This window comes from Bos mutus, chromosome 17 (assembly GCF_027580195.1).
Source record: "Bos mutus isolate GX-2022 chromosome 17, NWIPB_WYAK_1.1, whole genome shotgun sequence".
Classification (NCBI taxonomy): domain Eukaryota; kingdom Metazoa; phylum Chordata; class Mammalia; order Artiodactyla; family Bovidae; genus Bos; species Bos mutus.
In genome coordinates, this window is record NC_091633.1 from 20,773,911 (window position 1) to 20,795,111 (window position 21,201).

General features: G+C 47.1%; 1 protein-coding gene across 4 annotated transcripts in view; it reads left to right on the forward strand.

Annotated features, from left to right (window-relative positions):
- DNAH10 (dynein axonemal heavy chain 10) overlaps positions 1-21,201 on the forward strand; it is a 156,899-nt gene that overhangs the window by 126,321 nt on the left and 9,377 nt on the right. For 2 of the 4 annotated variants that reach the window (XM_070386294.1, XM_070386295.1), the window contains exons 59-70: positions 1,266-1,402; positions 3,042-3,259; positions 6,106-6,327; positions 6,524-6,671; positions 10,418-10,697; positions 11,878-12,107; positions 12,835-13,108; positions 15,634-15,738; positions 16,142-16,296; positions 16,914-17,068; positions 20,011-20,194; positions 20,990-21,190. In XM_070386294.1, the coding sequence (XP_070242395.1) occupies positions 1,266-1,402; positions 3,042-3,259; positions 6,106-6,327; positions 6,524-6,671; positions 10,418-10,697; positions 11,878-12,107; positions 12,835-13,108; positions 15,634-15,738; positions 16,142-16,296; positions 16,914-17,068; positions 20,011-20,194; positions 20,990-21,190 (2,309 nt within the window). Of the gene's footprint in view, positions 1-1,265; positions 1,403-3,041; positions 3,260-6,105; positions 6,328-6,523; positions 6,672-10,417; positions 10,698-11,877; positions 12,108-12,834; positions 13,109-15,633; positions 15,739-16,141; positions 16,297-16,913; positions 17,069-20,010; positions 20,195-20,984; positions 21,191-21,201 lie in introns of those variants that run through there. The other 2 variants (XM_070386296.1, XM_070386297.1) reach the window with 2 other exon arrangements.

A 21,201-nucleotide genomic window follows, 5' to 3' on the forward strand; every position in this document is an offset into this window, starting at 1 on the left:
GTGTCTATCAGCAGATGAATGGATAACAAGAACAAAGATATCCACACAGTGGAATATTATTTGGTCATAAAAAAGAGTAAGCTTCATTTATGTTTTAGCTGCCGTATGCTACAACACAGATGAACCTCAAACATGTGATGCCAAGTGAAAGAAGTCAGGCACAAAAGGTCACATGTTGTAACTCCATTTATATGAAATATCCATAGGTGAATCCATAGAGACAGAAAGCAGATCAATGCTTGCCAGTGTCTGGGGAGGGGAAGTGGGTTGTGATTGCTGAATAGCTGTGAAGTTTCCCTTTGAGATGATGAGAATGTCTTGCAACTATGTGGAGATGAGGCCTGCAGAATCTTGTGACTCTACTAAATGCCACTGACGTGTATACACTTTAACATGGTTCATTTTATGTTATGTGAATTTCAGCTCAATTAGGCAAAATGGATATTCAGGGGAGAAAAAAAAAGAACTGGTCTAACTTTGACTACTCTGCTTGTGCCTCTTGCCTGTATGATGTCTTCTGCAGGTCCCTGAGGGGTGGGCGAGGAGGACGAGCCAGCACCACCCACCCCATTCCCTTCTTTTCAGTTACAGAAGCCACACAGTTCCTGCTAAGCCTGACTCCAGATCCACCCCCAGAGCTTAGCCAGTGGGAATGATGTTAGTCTTCGTTCAGGCATATACAAGCTCATTGTGTCACTGTTTATCATGATGGCTTATTCAGAACTTTATCATCAGTACATTTTTTTCAGCCACTTAAAAACAAAGCTAATTAAAACCGGAAGTATAACAACTACGGAAACCCAAGGGGCTCTCTTTACCTGATTCTTGGATGGGTTTCCATTTAGGTGAATTTGCTTCCAGAGTTAGGGGGCAGGTGGAGGTGATGGTCCCCCCATGATGACAGTTAAATGAACCCCAGTTAACTGCCAGCTCTGAGCCACCTTGGTGCCCAGCTGGGAATCCTCACTGATGCCTTGGGTCTCCAGGGCCTTCCGGGTGTCACACAGAAGTGCGTGTGTCATAGGATGTCCTGGGTGGCAGTAACCTGTGCCCCTTACTCACATCTTAAACAGCCACTCACAAAGAACTCATTTAAGGTTGGATCCCCCTGTTATCTGTGGGAGAGCTCTCCAGTCCCTCTCACAGAATTACCTGGAGTAAGGAACTAGTTACACTTGCTTTGTTCATAGGTAGCTTATTTCTCATTTTATTTTCCTGAGACAAAGCTCACTGCTCAGTGAGATCATTGCGTCTTTGACCTTTAGGCCTCTTGAAGACCCTCAATACCACGACAGAGGAAATGGAAGCCGTGAGCAAGGCAGGCTTGGGGATGCTGAAGTTTGTTGAAGCTGTGATGGGCTACTGTGATGTTTTTAAAGAAATCAAACCCAAAAGAGACAAGGTACTGCCCATCTGTAAGCCCTGCTCACTTCTGCTAAGAGATCATTTTGCAGTCAGAATGAATGTGTCCACAGCTTTACTGGAAAAATTCTGGCAAGGTTCTCATTTTAAACCACATAAACATTTTTCCCGAAGTACATACAGCTCTCATTTAGATGTCATGTGAATTGACAGAGCCAAAGGCTGAAAGATTTTTTTTAACTTTTAACTTTATATTGGAGTGTAGCTGATTAACAATGTGTGATAGTTTCAGGTGGACAGCGAAGGGATTCAGCCATACGTATACATGTATCCGTTCTCCCCCAGACTCCTCTCCCATATAACACTGTGAAAGGTTTTTGAATAAAAGAGGGTGAAAATCATTCTCGAGGGAGGGCTAAGGCAGGGTTTCTCATCCTTGGCACTATTGCCATTTTGGATTGAATCTTTTTTGTTTTGTGGAGCTGTCCTGGGCATTGTAGGATGTTGAACAGCATCCCTGGCCCCTACCCACTAGATGCCCCCAAGTTTCAACAACCAGAAATGTCTCCAGACATTGCCATGTGTCCCTTGGGGGAGGCAAAATAAGTCCCTGTTGAGAACCACTGGGTCAAAGTAACATACAGAAGACACGACACAAAGAGAATTGGATAAGGTTGATTCCATCATTTTGAGACGTGTTTGTATTTATTTATTTTTGGCTGTATAGGATCTTCGTTGTGGCATGCAGGTTTTTCTCGGATTGTGGCTCAGTAAAGGCAGCACTCCAGCTTAGTTGCCCCAAGGCATGTGGGATCTTAGTTACCCTACCAGGGATCGAACCCATGTCCCCTGCATTGGAAGGTAGATTCTTAACCACGGAACCACCAGGGAATGCCTGAGACATATTTTGACATTGCGTTTTAACTCAGGATTTTGTCACTCAGAAAAACTTAGAAGCTGTAATAGAACTGGTGGTATCTTCAATGCAGGGCTTCACTGGTGGCTCAGTGGTAAAGAATTCACCTGCAATGCAGGAGATGCCGGAGATGAAGCTTTGATCCCTGAGTCAGGAAGATGCCCTGGAGGAGGAAATGGCAACCCACTCCAGTATTCTTGATGGGAAAAATCCCACAGACAGAGGAGCCTGGTGGGCTACAGTCCACTGGGGTCACAAAAGAGTTGGATACGATTGATGTTACTGAACACACACACACACAAACACACACACAATCTTCAATGACTTTTTTTTGAGTTTTGGACTTAGATTCACAGGGTCCTCTTACTGGGACCTTAATTCACATGAAAATTAAGTTGTCTGCTAACTCAGTACAGGACATCTTTTTTCTAATGCGATGTGAGATTTTGCATTAAACCATTGAAAAGGTTCCTAAGAGGAGAAGCCACGTGCCTTGCTATGGGTGGCCCCAGAGGATAGGGACAATGATAGAAATGCAGGTGGAGGAATTCCCTGGCAGTTTAGTGGTTAAGACTCAGTGCTTTCACTGCTGTGGGCCTGGGTTCAGTTCCTGGTCAGGGAACTAAGAACCCACAAGCTGCATGGAGCGGAAAAAAAAAAAAAAAAAAAAAATGCAGGTGGACATAAGCCAGGTGTGAGACTGTCTTATCCCCACCTCACAACTGTCCTTTTGCCTACTGTTTTGGAAATTGTCTTCACTTAGGTGGCCAGGCTGGAGCGGAATTTTTACCTTACCAAACGTGAGCTGGAGAAGATCCAGAATGAGCTGGCAGCGATCCAGAGGGAACTGGAAGCTCTGGGGGCCAAATATGAGGCGGCCATACTGGAGAAGCAGAAGCTGCAAGAGGAAGCCGAGATCATGGAGAGACGGCTGATCGCGGCCGACAAGCTCATCTCGGGGTTGGGCTCAGAGAATGTCAGGTCAGCCTGAGTAATGGGCCCTCCTGCTAAGTGGCTCTAAGCCACACTTTGAGGGGATTTTAAAAAATTAATATTTATTTGTTTGTTTCTTGGTTGCACTGGGTCTTGGTTGTGGTATGTGGGATCCAATTCCCTCACCAGGGATCGACCCAAGGCCCCCTGCATTGCGAGCATGGAGTCTTAACCACTGGACCAGGGAAAGTCTGAAAACCTGTGGTTTGTGAGTGAACATCAGCAACAGAATTTCTCACCATATGGAATCTTTATTCTACACTGCATTTTGAGCTGAAAACCATGTGAAAAAGTTCTGATTTTACTATTATCATGTCTAAGATGGATAATGCCTGTTTTATAGATTCTTTTTCTTTAATTAAGATTTTTTGATGTTTAAAGTCTTGATTGAATTTGTTACAATATTGCTTCTATTTTATGTTTTGGTATTTTGGCCATGAGGCATGTGGGATCCTCCTTCCCTGACCAGAGATTGAACCCCCTTGAAAGTCAAAGTTTTAACCACTGCACCACCAGGGAAGTCTCCTCTCTCTCTCTCTCTCTCTTTCTCTCTCTCTCTACATATATATCTTCTTTTAAAATTAGGTCTCAGAAGGCAATGGCACCCCACTGCAGTATTCTTGCCTGGAAAATCCCATGGACGGAGGAGCCTGGTAGGCTGCAGTCCATGGGGTCGCTAAGAGTCAGACACGACTGAGCAACTTCACTTTCACTTTTCACTTTCATGCATTGGAGAAGGAAATGGCAACCCACTCCAGTGTTCCTGCCTGGAGAATCCCAGGGACGGGGGAGCCTGGTGGGCTGCCGTCTATGGGGTCGCACAGAGTCGGACACAACTTAAGTGACTTAGTAGCAGTGTTACTGAATGACTGTTAAGGAGAGGGAGTGCAGCGGTGGAGACAGGGAGAAACTAGTGCCCTGGAGCCTGGGAATGTTTGTTTCTTTTTTTTAATTTTAATTGGAGGCTAATTATTTTACAATATTGTAGTGGGTTTTGCCATACATTGACATGAATCAGCCATGGGTATAAATGTATTCCCCATCCTGAACCCCCCTCCTACCTCCCTCCCCATCCCATCCTTCAGGGTCATCCCAGTGCACCAGCCCTGAGCATCTTGCTTCATGCATCGAACCTGGACTGGCGATCTGTTTCACATATGATAATATACATGTTTCAATGCTATTCTCTCAAATCATCCCACCCTCGCCTTCTCCCACATAGTCCAAAAGACTGTTCTATACATCTGTGTCTCTTTTGCTGTCTCGCATTTAGGGTCATCGTTACCATCTTTCTAAATTCCATATATATGCGTTAGAATACTGTATTGGTGTTTTTCTTTCTGACTTACTTCACTCTGTATAATAGGCTCCAGTTTCATCCACCTCATTAGTACTGATTCAAATGTATTCTTTTTAATGGCTGAGTAATACTCCATTGTGTATGTGTACCACAGCTTTCTTATCCATTTCTCTGCCAATGGACATCCAGGTTGCTTCCATGTCCTGGCTATTATAAACAGTGCTGCAATGAACATTGGGGTACATGTGTCTCTTTCAATTCTGGTTTCCTCGGGTGTATGCCCAGTAGTGGGATTGCTGGGTTATATGGCAGTTCAATTTCCAGTTTTTTAAGGAATCTCCACACTGAACAGAATGTTTGTTTCTCAATGACCTTTAACCCCAAGTCCCTTCTGGACCCGTCTGGAGGAGGACCTTCTCTGTTGCTGGTGCCCCTTGTGGCTGGTTCACTCCTGACCTTCACTTTTAAGCAGGTGGAGCTGTTTGATGCTTACGGGCAAGGGGATCACTGGGCCACAGATGGTCCACTGGATGTGATGCAGTTTCTAACCTGAAACCTGTAAAAATGTATGGAAAACGCTGGAAAATATTGCTTGCTTGTGGGAAACAAACCGTTTTCCATATGTCTAAAATCTGGAAAGGCTTCCCTGGTGGTTTAGTGGCTAAGGCTCCGTGCTCCCAATGTAGGGGGCCCGGGTTCCATCCCACATAGCTTCCTGTGTAGCTCAGTCGGTAAAGCATCTGCTGGCAATGTGGGAAACCCAGGTTCAATTCCTGGGTCAGGAAGTTCCTCTAGAGAAGGAAATGGCAACCCACTCCAGTATTCTTGCCTGGAGAATCCCGTGGACAGAGAAGCCTGGTGGGCTACAGTCCATGGGATGGCAAGAGTTGGACACGACTAGGTGCTTTGTTTCTTTTGGGTTCCATCCCTGGTCAGGGAACTAGATCCCACATGCCGCTAACTGAAGAGTTCCCATGCCCCCCGAGATCCCATGGCCTGATGAAGATTGGGAAGACCCCATGTGCCGCAATGAAGACTCGGCACAGCCAAATAAACACTAACAAATAAAATCTAGAAGACTTTGGCCGCTTACTAGAAGAGGCCAAATGAAACACCTGCTTTCTTTTTTCTTGGTCAGAATTTTGTCACCCAGTAGGATAGGGGCTCATGCTCTGCTGGCATGTTTATAAGCTATTGGTTAGGCGTTTGGAAACAATTCGATTACAACTTAATGCATATCTTTGAGACCAAATGTATCCCCCAAACATTTATTGAGGCCCCGGTTAGACGCTGGGTTCTGCTGAGCACCTGGGATTGAACAAAGCCTTTGAAAACATTGGGTTCGCTAGGCGGGGAACTGGCAAAGTGAGCCAGTGGTCTCTGTTCTCAACAAGAAAAGAGTATCTCAGGAAACGTTTCCTTCTGGCGAGCCCCCTCCTGGCCACGTGTCAGGCTGGTTCTTCTAGAAGGTTCCTGTGGGTTGTCCCGGAAGGTGATGCCTCAGGGCAGCCCCTGCCTCCGTCTCCTGTGCCAGGTGGCTGAACGATTTGGATGAGCTGATGCACCGGCGGGTGAAGTTGCTGGGCGACTGCCTGCTGTGCGCAGCCTTCCTGAGCTATGAGGGTGCCTTCACGTGGGAATTCCGGGATGAGATGGTCAACCAGGTATGGCAGAACGACATCCTGGAGCGGGGGATACCCCTGAGCCAGCCCTTCCGACTGGAGAACCTGCTCACGGACGACGTGGAGATCAGCAGGTGAGGGCGACCCCGAGCTGGGAGGACCAGGGGAGCCTCGGGGCAGCGTGCAGAGCTGGCGGTATGCCTGCCTGACCCACCTTCACAGAGACTGCAGGGAGCAGCTGACCGCCCAGCTTCCCTGATTTGGATGCCCCTGGTCAGTTCACAACTCAGCCAGAAAAGTCCCCATTTCCCCTGTCGCTGTCCCTTCCAGGTGGGGCTCCCAGGGGCTGCCCCCTGACGAGCTCTCGGTTCAGAATGGCATCCTCACCACCCGGGCCAGCCGCTTCCCCCTCTGCATCGACCCCCAGCAGCAGGCCCTCAACTGGATAAAGAGAAAAGAGGAGAAGAACAACCTGCGGGTACGGCCGCCCCCTCCCTCCATGTCCTCGCCCTCTTGCTGCACTGGGGCCCAGCTCTGTTCTCCCAGTATTCCCGAGCCTCCAGGAAGGCCAAGCTGAAATGCCACCATCCCGAGGCCCCAGGCAGACTGTCCCCTTCCTGGGCCCTCCACCCCATTGAGTCTTGGAGTGTGGCTTGTGAACCACCTTGAATCTGACCCTACGCTCTGCCCTGGTGGCTCAGACAGGAGCCTGCAATACAGGAGACCCAGGTTCAATCCCTGGGTTGGGAAATCCCCTGGAGAAGGGCATGGCAACCCACTCCAGTATTCTTACCTGGGAAATCCCGTGGACAGAGGAGCCTGGTGGGCTACAGTCTATGGGATCACAAGGAGTCAGACACGACTGAGTGACTAACACTTTTTTTGCCCTGTATGTTGCCTCCCAGGCTGTGAGCAACCTAAAGGCAAAGTCAGTTCAGTCAGTTCCGTCACTCAGTCACGTCCGACTCTTTGAGACCCGTGGACTGCAGCACGTCAGGCTCCCCTGTCTATTACCAGCTCTTGGAGCTTGCTCAAACTCATGTCCATCGAGTCAGTGATGCCATCCAACCATCTCATCCTCTGTCATCCCCTTCTCCTCCCACCTTCAATCTTTCCCAGCAGCAGGGTCTTTTCCAGTGAGTCAGCTTTTATCAGGGGGCCAAAGTTTTGGAGTTTAAGCTTCAGCACCAGTCCTTCCAATGAATATTCAGGACTGATTTCCTTTAGGATTGACTGGTTTGATCTCCTTGCAGTCCAAGGGACTCTCAAGTCTTCTCCAACACCATGGTTCAAAAGCAGCAATTCTTTGGCACTTAGCTTTCTTTATAGTCCAACTCTCACATCCATACATGACTACTGGAAAAACCATAGCTTTGACTAGACAGACCTTTGTTGGCAAAGTGATGTCTCTGCTTTTTAATATGCTGTCTCAGTTGGTTATAGCTTTTCTTCCAAGGAGCAAACATCTTTTAATTTCATGGCTGCAGTCATCATCTGCAGTGATTTTGGAGCCCCCCAAAATCAAGTCTGTCACTGTATCCATTGTTTCCCCATCTACTTGCCATGAAGTGATGGGACCAGATGCCATGATCTTAGTTTTCTGAATGTTGAGCTTTAAGCCAACTTTTTCACTCTTCTCTTTCACTTTCTTCAAGAGGCTCTTTAGTTCTTCTTCACTTTCTGCCATAAGGATGATGTCATCTGAGTATCTGAGGTTATTGATATTTCTCCCAGCAATCTTGATTCCAGCTTGTGCTTCATCCAGCCCAGCGTTTCGCTTGATGTATTCTGCATATAAGTTAAATAAGCAGGGTGACAGCCTTGATGTACTCCTTTCCCGATGTGGAACCAGTCTGTTGTTCCACGTCCAGGCAAAAGCAGTACTTTATTCATCTTTGCATCCTGCCCAAGCAGTGCAGGGCTGGGAGGCCTTAGCTTGATCACTTTCTTTTTGGAGGGCAGAGGAGGGGCTTGATTGAGATAAAATTTGCCTACCATATAATCCCCCCATTGGAAGCATACAGTTCCATGGGTCTTAGTATATTACACACTGAGTTGTGTAACAATCACCAGGACCAGTTTTTATCACTCCCCCCGAGAAGATTCTGTGTCCTTTAGCCATCACCGCCTCCCAAACTTTCACTTCCCCTCCTGCCCACTCACCCACCCCAGCCTCTGGCAACCACTGATATATTATGCATCTCTATAGATTTGTGTATTCTGGACATTTCCAGTGAATGGGATCATACAGCCTGTGGCCTTTTGTGACTGTCTTCTTTCACTTAGCAACATGTTTTTCAAAGTTCATTTTCCCTGCTTAGCAAAGCCAACGTTTTTAACAGACTTTGTTCAAGTCCAGGGCTCAGCAGAACCCAGGATCTAACAGGGGACTCGATAAATGTTTGAGGGATGCATTTTGTCTCCAAGATATGTGTTAAGCAGTAACCACGGTGTTTCCAAACACTTAATCAACACATATTGTAGTTTGTAACAGTACTTCACTCCTTCTCAGGGCTTAATAGTAGTCCATTGCATGGGTGGACCACAAACTGTTTATCTACATATCAGCTGATGGACATTTGTGTTTTTTCTACTCTTTGGCTGTCCTGAATAGTGCTGCTGTGAACATTCACATGCAAGTTTTTTGTGGGCATGTGTTTTTAATTTTCTTGGGTGAAATCACTGGGGCTCAATTACTGAAATAATTAACAAATTCATGATTTAAAAAAATCTTTTCCGTATTTTTTCTGGTCTTCCTTCCTGGTATGTACATGCGTTTAGGAGAAGCATCCCAAGGTCAGGGGAACATCTGTCCCTAAACTTCACATACAGCTATTGTAGGATAAGTATCATTAATGCAGGAATATTTCTTGACATCCCTCTTCCCTGAGTCTGCCAGAGAGTTTTGCAATTGCCAGCCCACTCCTAGCCCCCAATCCTACTCCTATTCCCATCCTATCTCTTTTTTAAAAAATAGATATTGTAGGTCTTATTTTATTTATTTATTTGTGGCTGCACTGAGTCTTTGCTGCTGCCTGAGGGCTTTCTCTAGATGTGGTGAGCAGGGGCCACTCTGTAGTTGTGGGACGTAGGCTTCTCACTGCAGTGGCTTCTCTTGCTGTGGAGCATGGGCTCTAGGGCTTGTGGGCTTCAGCTGTTGCCTCTTGCAGGCTCTAGGGCAAGGGCTTGGTAGTTGTGACACATGGACTTAGTTGCCCTGCGTCACGGGGCGTCTTTCCAGGCCAGGCATCCAACCCGTGTCCCCTGCAATGGCAGGTGGATTCTTATGCACTGGATTACCAGGGAAGTCTCCCATCCTATGTCTTAAAGAGGGAAGGTTCAACTTATGGGGTGAGAGGCTAAGTACACCAATGTAATAAGATAGGGTAGGGGGAAGGGAAGAGGAAGCCCAGGGGCTGGAACAGAGGAAGAGTTTTTACAGATGTTTTGAGGAAAGAGATCAGGAAGCAGTTGCAAGGTTTGGAGGGAAGAGAACAAAAGAGAGAAGATTAACGCAAACATTTTTTGTGTTTTGTGGGCTCAGTGTTTGGACTCTTTTCGAGGTTTTCTGAGAGATGTGATGAGATTCTCTCCTGATCACTTTTTTTTTTTTAATTATTTTTGACTGTGCTGGGTCTTCACTTGCTGCGTGGGCTTTTCTCTAGTTGCGGCCAGTGGGGGCTACTCTCTAGCTGTGGTACATGGGCTTCTCATCGCAATGGCTTCTCTTATTGCACTGCACAAGCTCTAGGGTGTGGGGGCTTCAGGAGCTGTGGCACATGGGCTCAGTAGCTGTGGCTCCGGGGATCTAGACTGCAGGCTCAGTAGCTGTGGAGCATGGGCTTAGTTGCTCCATGGCATGTGGGTTATTCCTGGATCAGGGATTGAACCCATGTCTCCTGCCTTGGCAAGTGGATTCTTTACCACTGAGCCACCGGGGAAGCCCGGAAGGTGGATTCTTAATCACTGGACCACTGGGGAAGTCCTCTCCTGATCGCCTTTGGCTGCTGAACTGTGCTTTCGAATAAGGCTGCTTGGAGCCTGACCCTCATGGATTTCTGGGTTTATACGGGTTCCACACCCTGCTTCTGTCCCTCTTCTGTTTTTCTCTCTGCCTCCCTTCAAGGTGCTCACACATCCACTGCCGCCTCCAAGGACTTTTTTTTTTCCCCTTGAATTTGGCAAATCAGTTGATTCTTAGCCTTTGCCTCCCCGCCCTTGCAGGTGGCATCCTTTAATGACCCCGACTTCCTCAAGCAGCTGGAAATGTCCATAAAGTATGGGACCCCCTTCCTGTTCCACGATGTGGATGAGTACATCGACCCTGTGATTGACAATGTCTTAGAAAAAAACATCAAGGTCTCCCAAGGACGGCAGTTTATCATTCTGGGAGACAAGGAAGTGGACTATGATTCGAATTTCAGACTGTATCTGAACACCAAGCTGGCCAACCCCAGATACAGCCCTTCCGTGTTTGGGAAAGCCATGGTGATCAATTATACTGGTAAGGATGTACGGAAGGTCAGTGTCAAATTTAGGTGGAGACACATTCGGAGCTGGAGGCTCTCATGGGACTTCATTTCATTGTGAATCATTCTCCGAGTCACACCTTTCATAGTCAGTCCATCATTACTTGGCCTTCCCCAGAGGCTCAGCAGGTAAAGAACCTGCCTGCAATGCAGGAGACCTGGGTTCGATTCCTGGGCTGAGAAGATCCCTTGGAGAAGGAAATGGCAACCCACTCCAGTATTCTTGCCTGGGAAATCCCCTGGACAGAGGAGCCTGGTGGGCTACAGTCCAGGGAGTTGCAAAGAGTTGGACATGACTGAGCAACTGAGCATACACGCCTAGAAGTTCTTAATGAGGAAGGAACATCTAGAAGGTTCTGGGGCCCTGTAGAAGGCAATGAGTTATATGTCTTGAGACATGATAAGTCTGGACCACAGGACTCAGACATTCACACTCGGAGCCAGGTGAGACCCCTCTCTGCTGGGGCAGAAAGCTACTCTCTGTTTGTGTATTTAAATATATGGCTTGGTTTTAGGTTTTCTTCTTCCTCTCAGTTGAATTCTGTTAGGAATCAAACGTCATCTTCCACATTTTCTAGATGGTCACACAGGTTCCTAGATGGGTTAATCAAGTTTACGTAGGCTTTAGGGGATTCCCTGGCAGCCCAGTGGTTAGGACTGGGAGCTTTCACTGCCAAGGGCTTGGGTTCAATCCCTGATTGGGGAACTGAGTACCCACAAGCCATAAGGTATGGCCAAAAAGAATTGGGTTATTCTTTCAGCAAGGGTCCCCCCAAGTGTAGGAGCCCCGAATTTGATCTTAATGCATCATCTCTCTTGCTGTTCACCTCTCCACATAACAGCATCTCTGTTTCAATCTGTCCAATATTTTTCACCTGGGGCTTTATAATGTTTTTTAATTAAATTATTTTTTAATTGAAGGATAATTGTGTTGGTTTCTATCAAACATCAACATGAATCAGCCATAGGTGTACATATGTCCTTCCCTCTTGAACCTCCCTGAAGAATGGTTTTGATAGAAGAGTGAGTCCTCATGTTCCTGAGATGCTGGGCCCACCCTCCTGTCATCCCAGGCGCCACTGTGTAGGGGAGAACACACAGGGACCAGCTTGTTGGGGGGACGGCAGTAAAGGGCCTCCCTCTGTCCCCCCACAGTCACGCTGAAAGGCCTGGAGGACCAGCTGCTAAGCGTGCTGGTGGCCTACGAGAGGCGTGAGCTGGAGGAGCAGAGGGAGCACCTTATCCAGGAGACGAGTGAGAACAAGAACTTGCTGAAGGACCTGGAGGACTCCCTCCTCCGGGAGCTGGCCACCTCCACGGGGAACATGCTGGACAACGTGGAGTTGGTGCAGACCCTGGAGGAGACCAAGTCCAAAGCTACGGAGGTATGAACTGCAGTGGAGGGAAAATACTTCCGTCCTGGCCCTGGAGCCCCAGGGGTGTTCCCAGGGACCCCTGTGCCTCAGGTCAACCTCTTTCAATCAAGAGTGATAGAAAACCCAGCCCCACTTGTCTTAAGTCCAAAGAGAATTTATCCTCTTAGAAAACAGGAAAGTCCAGAATGGCTTCAGGCAGGGCTGGATCCAGGACTCCAAATATCATTAAGACACAGTGTTTCTCCATGTCTGGGCTTGACTTTCTGCTGTGTTGGCTTCCTTCTCTGCCTCCCTGTGGAGCCAAGCTTCCCTCATGGTCACAGGCTGGGTCTGTCCCCTTCCTTTCCCCGAAGAGAAGAGTGAGAATCTTCTACATTACATGCTCACCCCAAGTCACTCCCATGGCCTTGGGATGCCACGTGTGGATTAGTGGGACCTGAGTCACATGCTGCTTTCCCAGAGATGGGCTTGAGCCCCACATATGAATGAAAGGAGGAAATTGTGTCTCAAAATCAAACTCAGGGACGGTTATTAGAAGAAGGGGGCACAGGGCCATGAGAGTCAAGCCACAAACACCTATCTACACCTCGAAAGAGGGTGGGAGCCCTTCCTATGAGCACCTCCTGGGTTTCTTTGCTGCCACCCTCTCCCTCACTCCCGGCTTCTTACTTTTTGCCCCCAGTTCATAAGTCTTCCTGGTTATGGCCTTAAGTGGCAACATGCAGCTCTTCTTTAGGTATCAGAGAAGCTCAAGCTGGCGGAGAAGACGGCCCTGGACATTGACCGGCTGCGGGACGGCTACCGGCCGGCCGCTCGGAGGGGGGCCATCCTGTTCTTTGTGCTGTCGGAGATGGCGCTGGTCAACTCCATGTACCAGTACTCCCTGATCGCCTTCCTGGAGGTCTTCGGCTTGTCGCTCAAGAAGTCGCTGCCTGACTCCATTCTTATGAAGCGATTGAAGAACATTATGGACACGTTGACCTTTAACATCTATAACTATGGCTGTACAGGTAAGTACCTCTTTGCAATGATTAGGACCAATGTGCCCTGTGTTTCCAAATGTTTTCTTCTTATAAGAACACCAGTCAGATTAGGTGAGGACCCATCCTAAACACTTCATTTTATTTTTTGAATTCATGTTTATTGATGTACAGTTGTTATACAATGCTGTGTTAGTTTCAGGTGTACGGCCAAGTGAATCAGTTGCATACATCCACTTTTTATGATTCTGTTTGCACATAGGTCATTACAGAGTATTGAGTAGAGTTCCCTGTGCTAGACAGGAGGTCCTTCAGTTCAGTTCAGTTCAGTCGCTCAGTCGTGTCCGACTCTTTGTGACCCCATGAATTGCAGCATGCCAGGCCTCCCTGTCCATCACCAACTGCCAGAGTTCACCCAAACCCATGTCCACTGAGTCGGTGATGCCATCCAGCCATCTCATCCTGTGTCATCCCCTTCTCTTCCTGCCCCCAATCCCTCCCAGTATCAGAGTCTTTTCCAATGAGTCAACTCTTCGCATCAGGTGGCCAAAGTACTGGAGTTTCAGCTTTAGCATCAGTCCTTCCAATGAACACCCAGGACTGATCTCCTTTAGAATGGACTGGTTGGATCTCCTTGCAGTCCAAGGGACTCTCAAGAGTCTTCTCCAACACCACAGTTCAAAAGCATCAATTCTTTGGTGCTCGGCTTTCTTCATAGTCCAACTCTCACATCCATACATGACTACTGGAAAAACCATAGCCTTGACTAGACAGACCTTTGTTGGCAAAGTAATGTCTCTGCTTTTGAATATGCTATCTAGGTTGGTCATAACTTTCCTTCCAAGAAGTAAGAATCTTTTAATTTCATGGCTGCAATAGTTATCTATTTTGTACATGCCTGTGTGCATGTTAAGTTTCTTCAGTCGTGTCCAACTCTTTGCGACCCCATTGACTGTAGCCCTCCAGGCTTCCCTGTCCATGGGGATTCTCCAGGCAACAATACTGGAATTGGTTGCCATTCCCCCCTCCAGGGGATCTTTCTGACCCAGGGAGCGAACCCACGTCTCTTATGTCTCCTGCATCAGCAGGTGGGTTCTTTGCCATTAGCGCCACCTGAGAAGCCGTTTTATAACTGTATGTGTATGTCCATCCCAATCTCCCAATTTATCCCTCCCCATTTCCTTTCCCCCTTGGTAACTGTAACTTTGTTTTCTATATCTGTGGCGCTTGTCCTGATTTGTGACTAGGTTATTTGGTACCATTTTTTAGATTCCGCATAGAAGTGCTATCATATGATATTTGTCTATCTCTGTTTAACTTACTTCATTCAGTACGACGATCCCTAAGTCCATCCATGTCACTGAAAACAGTGTTATTTTGTTCTTTTTTTTTTTAAATGGCTGAGTAACCTAATCACCTCTTAGAAGTCCTGTCTCCAGTTCTGAGGTATGGGGGATTAGGGCTTCAACTTACAGATTTTCAGGAGACGCAATTCAGCTCGTACCAGTTAGGCAAGAAAAATGTTGAGGACTATTGTTCCTATAGGCCTTACTTAAGTAACCAACTCTTCTAACATGTATAAAGTAGAATTCAAATCTCAGATTTTGACTTACACTTTTTTTTTTCAGGACATATTTTTTCTGGTTAAAAAAAAAAAAAGAACTCTATTGTTTTGCATCTTCCTATTCATAAAGAGTCTGTTGATGGAATGAGCCTACTCTGTAATAGAGACTGGCCATATCTGGCCCACTGTATGTTTTTGTAAATAAAGTTTTACTGGCACACAGCCATTCCCATTTCTATAAATATCCATCCATGGTGGCTTTCACAGTACAGTGGCAGAGCTGAGTAGTTATGACAGAGACTGTCTAGCCTGCAGAGCCAAGATAATTCACTCTCTGACCCTTTATAGCATCTTTTCTACTGTAAGAGCTTTTGCTTTGAGTTTTGGGTAATTGACTAGCACTTCATTCAGAAGGTGGCTCTGAACCTCAATCATACTGCCCTTCATCAGCTTGGGGACCCCCCTCCTCTTCCCAGGAGGGTGTGGTAAGTGCTTCCCAGAGACATGACCATTCCTGATACATACAATTGAGGGTCACTTTCCACTGCACTTTTGAGCATGACTGTCAGTTGAGTTCATGTGTTTTTTGTTTTTGTTTTTTGGCTGTGCTGGGTCTTAAATGTGGTGCTAGGGCTCTTCACTGTGGTGTGCAGACTTCTCCAGTTGCAGGGCGTGGACTTCTCTCTAGTTGTGATGGGTGGGCTAGGTTGCCCCATGGCGTGCAGGACCCTGGTTTCCTGACCAAGGATTAAACCTGTATTCTCCAGCATTGGAAGGCAGACTCCCGTCCCCTGGACTACCAGGGAAGTCCCCAAGGTCAGTTTTGCACTCAGATATTCACGGACACCAAATGCAAAGATGCCTAAATGCACCTAACTGTGCAGTTGAGGTGTTTCATCTCATTTCTCTAAAATTTAAGCAAGTGATGCATAAGAAACCCAGTGTTTAAATGTATTTATTTTATCCAGACCCATCTGTTGTTTCTCCTCAGGGTTGTTTGAGAGGCACAAGTTACTTTTTTCTTTCAATATGACTATCAAGATAGAACAAGCAGAGGGGAGAGTCCCCCAGGAAGAATTAGATTTCTTCTTGAAAGGTAATGAGCTTGTCTCGTTTCATGCTTTCCAACTCCCTGGACCCACAGTGCACATGCATAGGAGTTTGTTCACTAAACGACAACAGTAATTTTCCATCCTTAAAACCTGACTTCCGGTAGCACTGCTTTAGTAAACATCTCAGTTGACAGTTCCAGCCTCAGATATGGCTCGAGTTAATTTAGAGCAACCAGGCTCTGCCTTAAGGCTACCCTGAGACTGGAAACCACTCAGAGCTTCCTGGCTGGAGTCACAGACAGTGAAGAGGAAGCCAATGCCCCCTTCTCTTTCCAACCCATTTTGAGAAGTGAATTTCCCCCAAAGTGAGAGAAGTCCCAGTATAGAGCTGCTTGCACTTCCTGGTGCGTTGATGTCAGCTGTTTATGTCTCTCCTATTGTCATTAGGAAACATTTCCCTGGAGAAAAGCAAACGAACCAAGCCCTGTGCTTGGTTGTCTGACCAGGGATGGGAAGATATCATGCTTCTGTCAGAGGTATTTCCGGACAACTTTGGGAATCTTCCTGCTGATGTGGAGAAACATCTGACTGTCTGGCAGGAGGTGAGCTCATGTTCCCTTTCTGCTTCTTCCCTTCCTTGCATGTTGGTAATCTCCATACTTAATCTGTAGCCTGACTCCTTACAAGTGAGAAGATATGTCTCTGAATGACTCATGCAGAGGGTAGCCAAGGCCCTCCACCTCCCTGATGGAATCCTCCTTTATCTGCTTCAGCTGGTTTTGTGGGAGAGCCATCCATCTTTCTGTCCCTATGTTTATCTCTCTGTCCATCCACCCTTTCATCTATCCGTCCACCCATCTGTCCATCTGTCTACCCATCCATCCATCCATCCATTTATCTATTAATATCTGTCCATCCATCCATCCATCCGTCTATCTGTCCAGCCATCCATTCATCCAAGACACTTTCTGAGCCTCTGTGGATTGACTGTGTCCATTGATGGGCACTGTGGACTCAACGACTCAACAGTGTTATAATAAGACTCAATTCCTTTCTTTCTAAAGTTCACAGTTTTGGAGGATAAAAAAAAAGACAGAGCTCCCTAAAATCGCCTGTAAATTTCATCCCTTTACAGAGGCTTTTGAGACTTTCACCTAAAAAGGGGGCCCTATCTCATTTCTGAGTTGATGCCACCATGCATATTCTTTGCTTTACCCAGTGGTATGACATGGATTCCCTGGAGCAGTTTCCATTCCCTCTGGGTTACGATGTCAACATCACCCCTTTCCAGAAGTTGCTTATTTTGCGCTGTTTCCGTGTGGACCGGGTGTATCGGGCCGTGACTGACTACGTGACTATAACAATGGGAGAGAAGTAAGTGAGCTTGTGTCTGCTTGGTCCTTTCTGTGGGGTAGTATACCTAATGTTACCTCCTCCTGGGCTCACGGATGGCAGGCATGGCCAGCTCCGGAGAGCACAATTTGGTAGCCACTCAGGAACAGTGCCATTCAAGAGAAATACAATGTGAACCACTTTTGTAAGTAGAAGTCTTCTGGCGACCACATTCACAAAGGAACAGGTGAAATTAATTTTAGTAACAGTTATCATAAGCACATAACTATAGTACATTACTATATAACAATGTTATATATAAATAAGTATTAATAGTAAATAATTGTATAGACAGGGGAGCCTGGCGAGCTGCAGTCCATGGGATCCCAAAGAGTCGGACATGACTTAGCTACTCAGCAACAACAATTAATAGTAAATAAGTGAATTTAATTATTAAATGATACAAATGGACTTATTTACAAAACAGAAACAGACTCACAGACATAGAGCCAACTTATGATTACCAAAGGGAAAAGGTGGGGAGGGGGAGAGATAAACTAGGAATCTGAGATTAACATATATACCCTCAGTTCAGTTCAATTCAGTCGCTCAGTCTTGTCCGACTCTTTGCGACCCCATGAACTGCAGCACACCAGGCCTCCCTGTCCATCGCCAACTCCCAGAGTTCACCCAGACTCACATCCATTGAGTCAGTGATGCCATCCAGCCATCTCATCCTCTGTCGTCCCCTTCTCCTCCTGCCCCCAATCCCTCCCAGCATCAGAGTCTTTTCCAATGAGTCAACTCTTCGCTTCAGGTGGCCAAAGTACTGGAGTTTCAGCTTTAGCATCAGTCCTTCCAAAGAAATCCCAGGGCTGATCTCCTTCAGAATGGACTAGTTGGATCTCCTTGCAGTCCAAGGGACTCTCAAGAGTCTTCTCCAACACCACAGTTCAAAAGCATCAGTTCTTCGGCCCTCAGCCTTCTTCACAGTCCAACTCTCACATCCATACATGGCCACAGGAAAAACCATAGCCTTGACTAGATGGACCTTTGTTGGCAAAGTAATGTCTCTGCTTTTCAATATGCTATCTAGGTTGGTCATAACTTTCCTTCCAAGGAGTAAATGTCTTTTAATTTCATGGCTGCGGTCACCATCTGCAGTGATTTTGGAGCCCCCAAAAATAAAGGCTGACACTCTTTCCACTGTTTCCCCATCTTTTCCCATGAACTGATGGGACCGGATGCCATGATCTTTGTTTTCTGAATGTTGAGCTTTAAGCCAACTTTTGCACTCTCCACTTTCACTTTCATCAAGAGGCTTTTGAGTTCCTCTTCACTTTCTGCCATAAGGGTGGTGTCATCTGCATATCTGAGGTGATTGATATTTCTCCCGGCAATCTTGATTCCAGCTTGTGTTTCTTCTAGCCCAGTGTTTCTCATGATGTACTCTGCATATAAGTTAAATAAGCAGGGTGACAATATACAGCCTTGACGTACTCCTTTTCCTCTTTGGAACCAGTCTGTTGTTCCATGTCCAGTTCTAACTGTTGCTTCCTGGCCTGCATACAGATTTCTCAAGAGGCAGGTCAGGTGGTCTGGTATTCCCATCTCTTTCAGAATTTTCCACAGTTTATTGTGATCCACACAGTCAAAGGCTTTGGCATAGTCAATAAAGCAGAAATAGATGTTTTTCTGGAACTCTCTTGCTTTTTCCATGATCCAGCGGATGTTGGCAATTTGATCTCTGGTTCCTCTGCCTTTTCTAAAACCAGCTTGAACGTCACGAAGTTCATGGTTCACTTATTGCTGAAGCATGGCTTGGAGAATTTTGAGCATTACATTACTAGCATGTGAGATAAGTGCAATTAATTATAAGAGTATAATATCTAATATATTAATATATAATATAAATAATATATATTTTAATAATACATAGTTGTATTTAACTCAAATATTGAAATCTTAACATGTCGTTAGTGGAGATATTTTGAATTTTTTTGGTATCAAGGCTTTAAACTCATACAGCACAATACACCACATCTCAGTTTGAACTAGCCACACTTCAAGGCCTCAATAGCCACACATGCCTAATGGTTACCACATTGGAAGCTCTGGAATCAAGCGCAAAGCTGGATGGGTAACTTAGGGTATGTATGTACTCAGTCACTTCAATTATGTCTGATTCTTTGTGACCTTATGGACTGTAGCCCGCCAGGCTCCTCTGTCCATGGGATTTCCCAGGCAAGAATACTGGAGTGGGTTGCCATGCCTTCCTTCAAGGCATCTTCCTGACCCAGGGATTGAACCTGAGTCTCTTAAATCACCTGCATTGCCAGGAGGGTTCTTTACCACTGGCGCCACCTGGGAAACCTGTGACAAACTCAAATCTGCCTCTGTGGCTGGCAGGTGATGGAAATGAGTGAACAAGACTGCACAGGGACAGGGGCAAACTGGAGCGGTCAAGTCCTGGCCAGGAGCCCCTTAACCTCTGCTGACTGATGCCAGGTGGTGGTGGGGACCCAGATCTCTGACTCTTCAAAGCAAACTAGAAATTTGGATTTCTACACAAAATCTCCCAATCTTTATGTGCTGGCAACTAATTTTTTAAAAATCTTGATATATTGGCCATTCAGGACATGCCTGTGAAGCTGCTGGTGTGGGACTTCTGGGTTCAGTGCCCAGGGCACATCCACCTGGAAGGCTGGCCTGTCACGAGGCACCCAGCTCAGAGCAGGTCTCCTGAACCCAGCCCGGATGTATCGGGCTATGCAGAGAGGTCCCTGTGATCCAGGAGCTGATCATCCAGTGAGTGAGATGTGTGTGAACACTGGATACCTAACAAGGAAGGCTGAGCAAAGAACGACACCAGAGGAGTAGTCAGAGATTCTAGATGCTGGCAGGCAGAATGCTGGCCACACTGGCCGGTCCCTGCCCACAGCTATCTTCCCAGGAGCGTTTTCCAGTTGTGTTTCTTTCCCTAGGTACGTGCAGCCCCCGATGATCAGCTTTGAAGCCATCTTTGAGCAGAGCACCCCCAACTCGCCCATCGTATTCATCCTGAGCCCTGGCTCGGACCCTGCCAGTGACCTTATGAAACTAGCCGAACGCAGTGGTTTTGGAGGGAACCGCCTCAAATTCCTTGCCATGGGTCAAGGTCAAGAAAAGGTAGATTGTTGTTGGAAGCAACAAGCCCTAAACGTGCTTGAGGTGCCTGGAATGAATTCTCGAATGCCTGGCTTTAAGCCAAGAGTGCCACCCACACACCAGCACCACGCCTTTCCGGTCTAAGGAGCAGGAATCAAATGTCACAGCGATGATGACGATGTGAACAGTAGTTAGTTCTAGAGCTGACCTTCAGAGATCGCCTGGGCTTGCACTCGTATGTTGGAAACAGTATGTTCTGCTATTTCCAAAGCACTTTCTTTTAAAAAATAATTAATTAATTAGGCTGTGCTGGGTCTTAGTTGCAGCATGCAGGATCTTTGGTTGTGGTATGTGGGATCTAGTTCCCTGACCAGGGCTCAGATCTGGGCCTCCTATATTGGGAGCTTGGAGTCTTAGCCACTGGACCACCAGGAAGTCCCTCCAAATCTGGTCATCATCGCATCTGGTGATCATCTCCCTCGGCCCTTGCAGCAGCCCTGTTTTGGATCATGCTGTCACTGGTGGCTGCCGGTGGCCAGGCCACCCTGTCAGGGGACAGGTGCCACTGTGTCTGAGGTTGGAGCTCTGGGTGCCGAGGGAGGCCAGTGAGTGCAGCCCAGTGAACCAGGTGACCCTGGAGGAATGCTCAAGGGTTGTATCTTCAGAGGCTCCCTCTGCAGCTCTGGGACCACCGGCTCCTTTGTGTCTTCTGCTGCAGTGGCCAGCAGGTTATGGGGGCTTGGGGAGTGTCTGGGAGAGCACAGGGTGGTGCAGCCTTGGGATGCCAACACTTCCCTTCTGTCTCCGTCAGAGCAGGTGGCCCTGCAGCTGCTGGAGACGGCGGTGGCTCGTGGGCAGTGGCTGATGCTGCAGAACTGCCATCTCTTGGTCAAGTGGCTGAAGGATCTGGAGAAATCCCTGGAGAGGATCACCAAGCCCCACCCTGATTTCCGCCTGTGGCTCACCACAGACCCCACCAAGGGCTTCCCCATTGGGATCCTGCAGAAGTCCTTGAAGGTCTGGCTGTA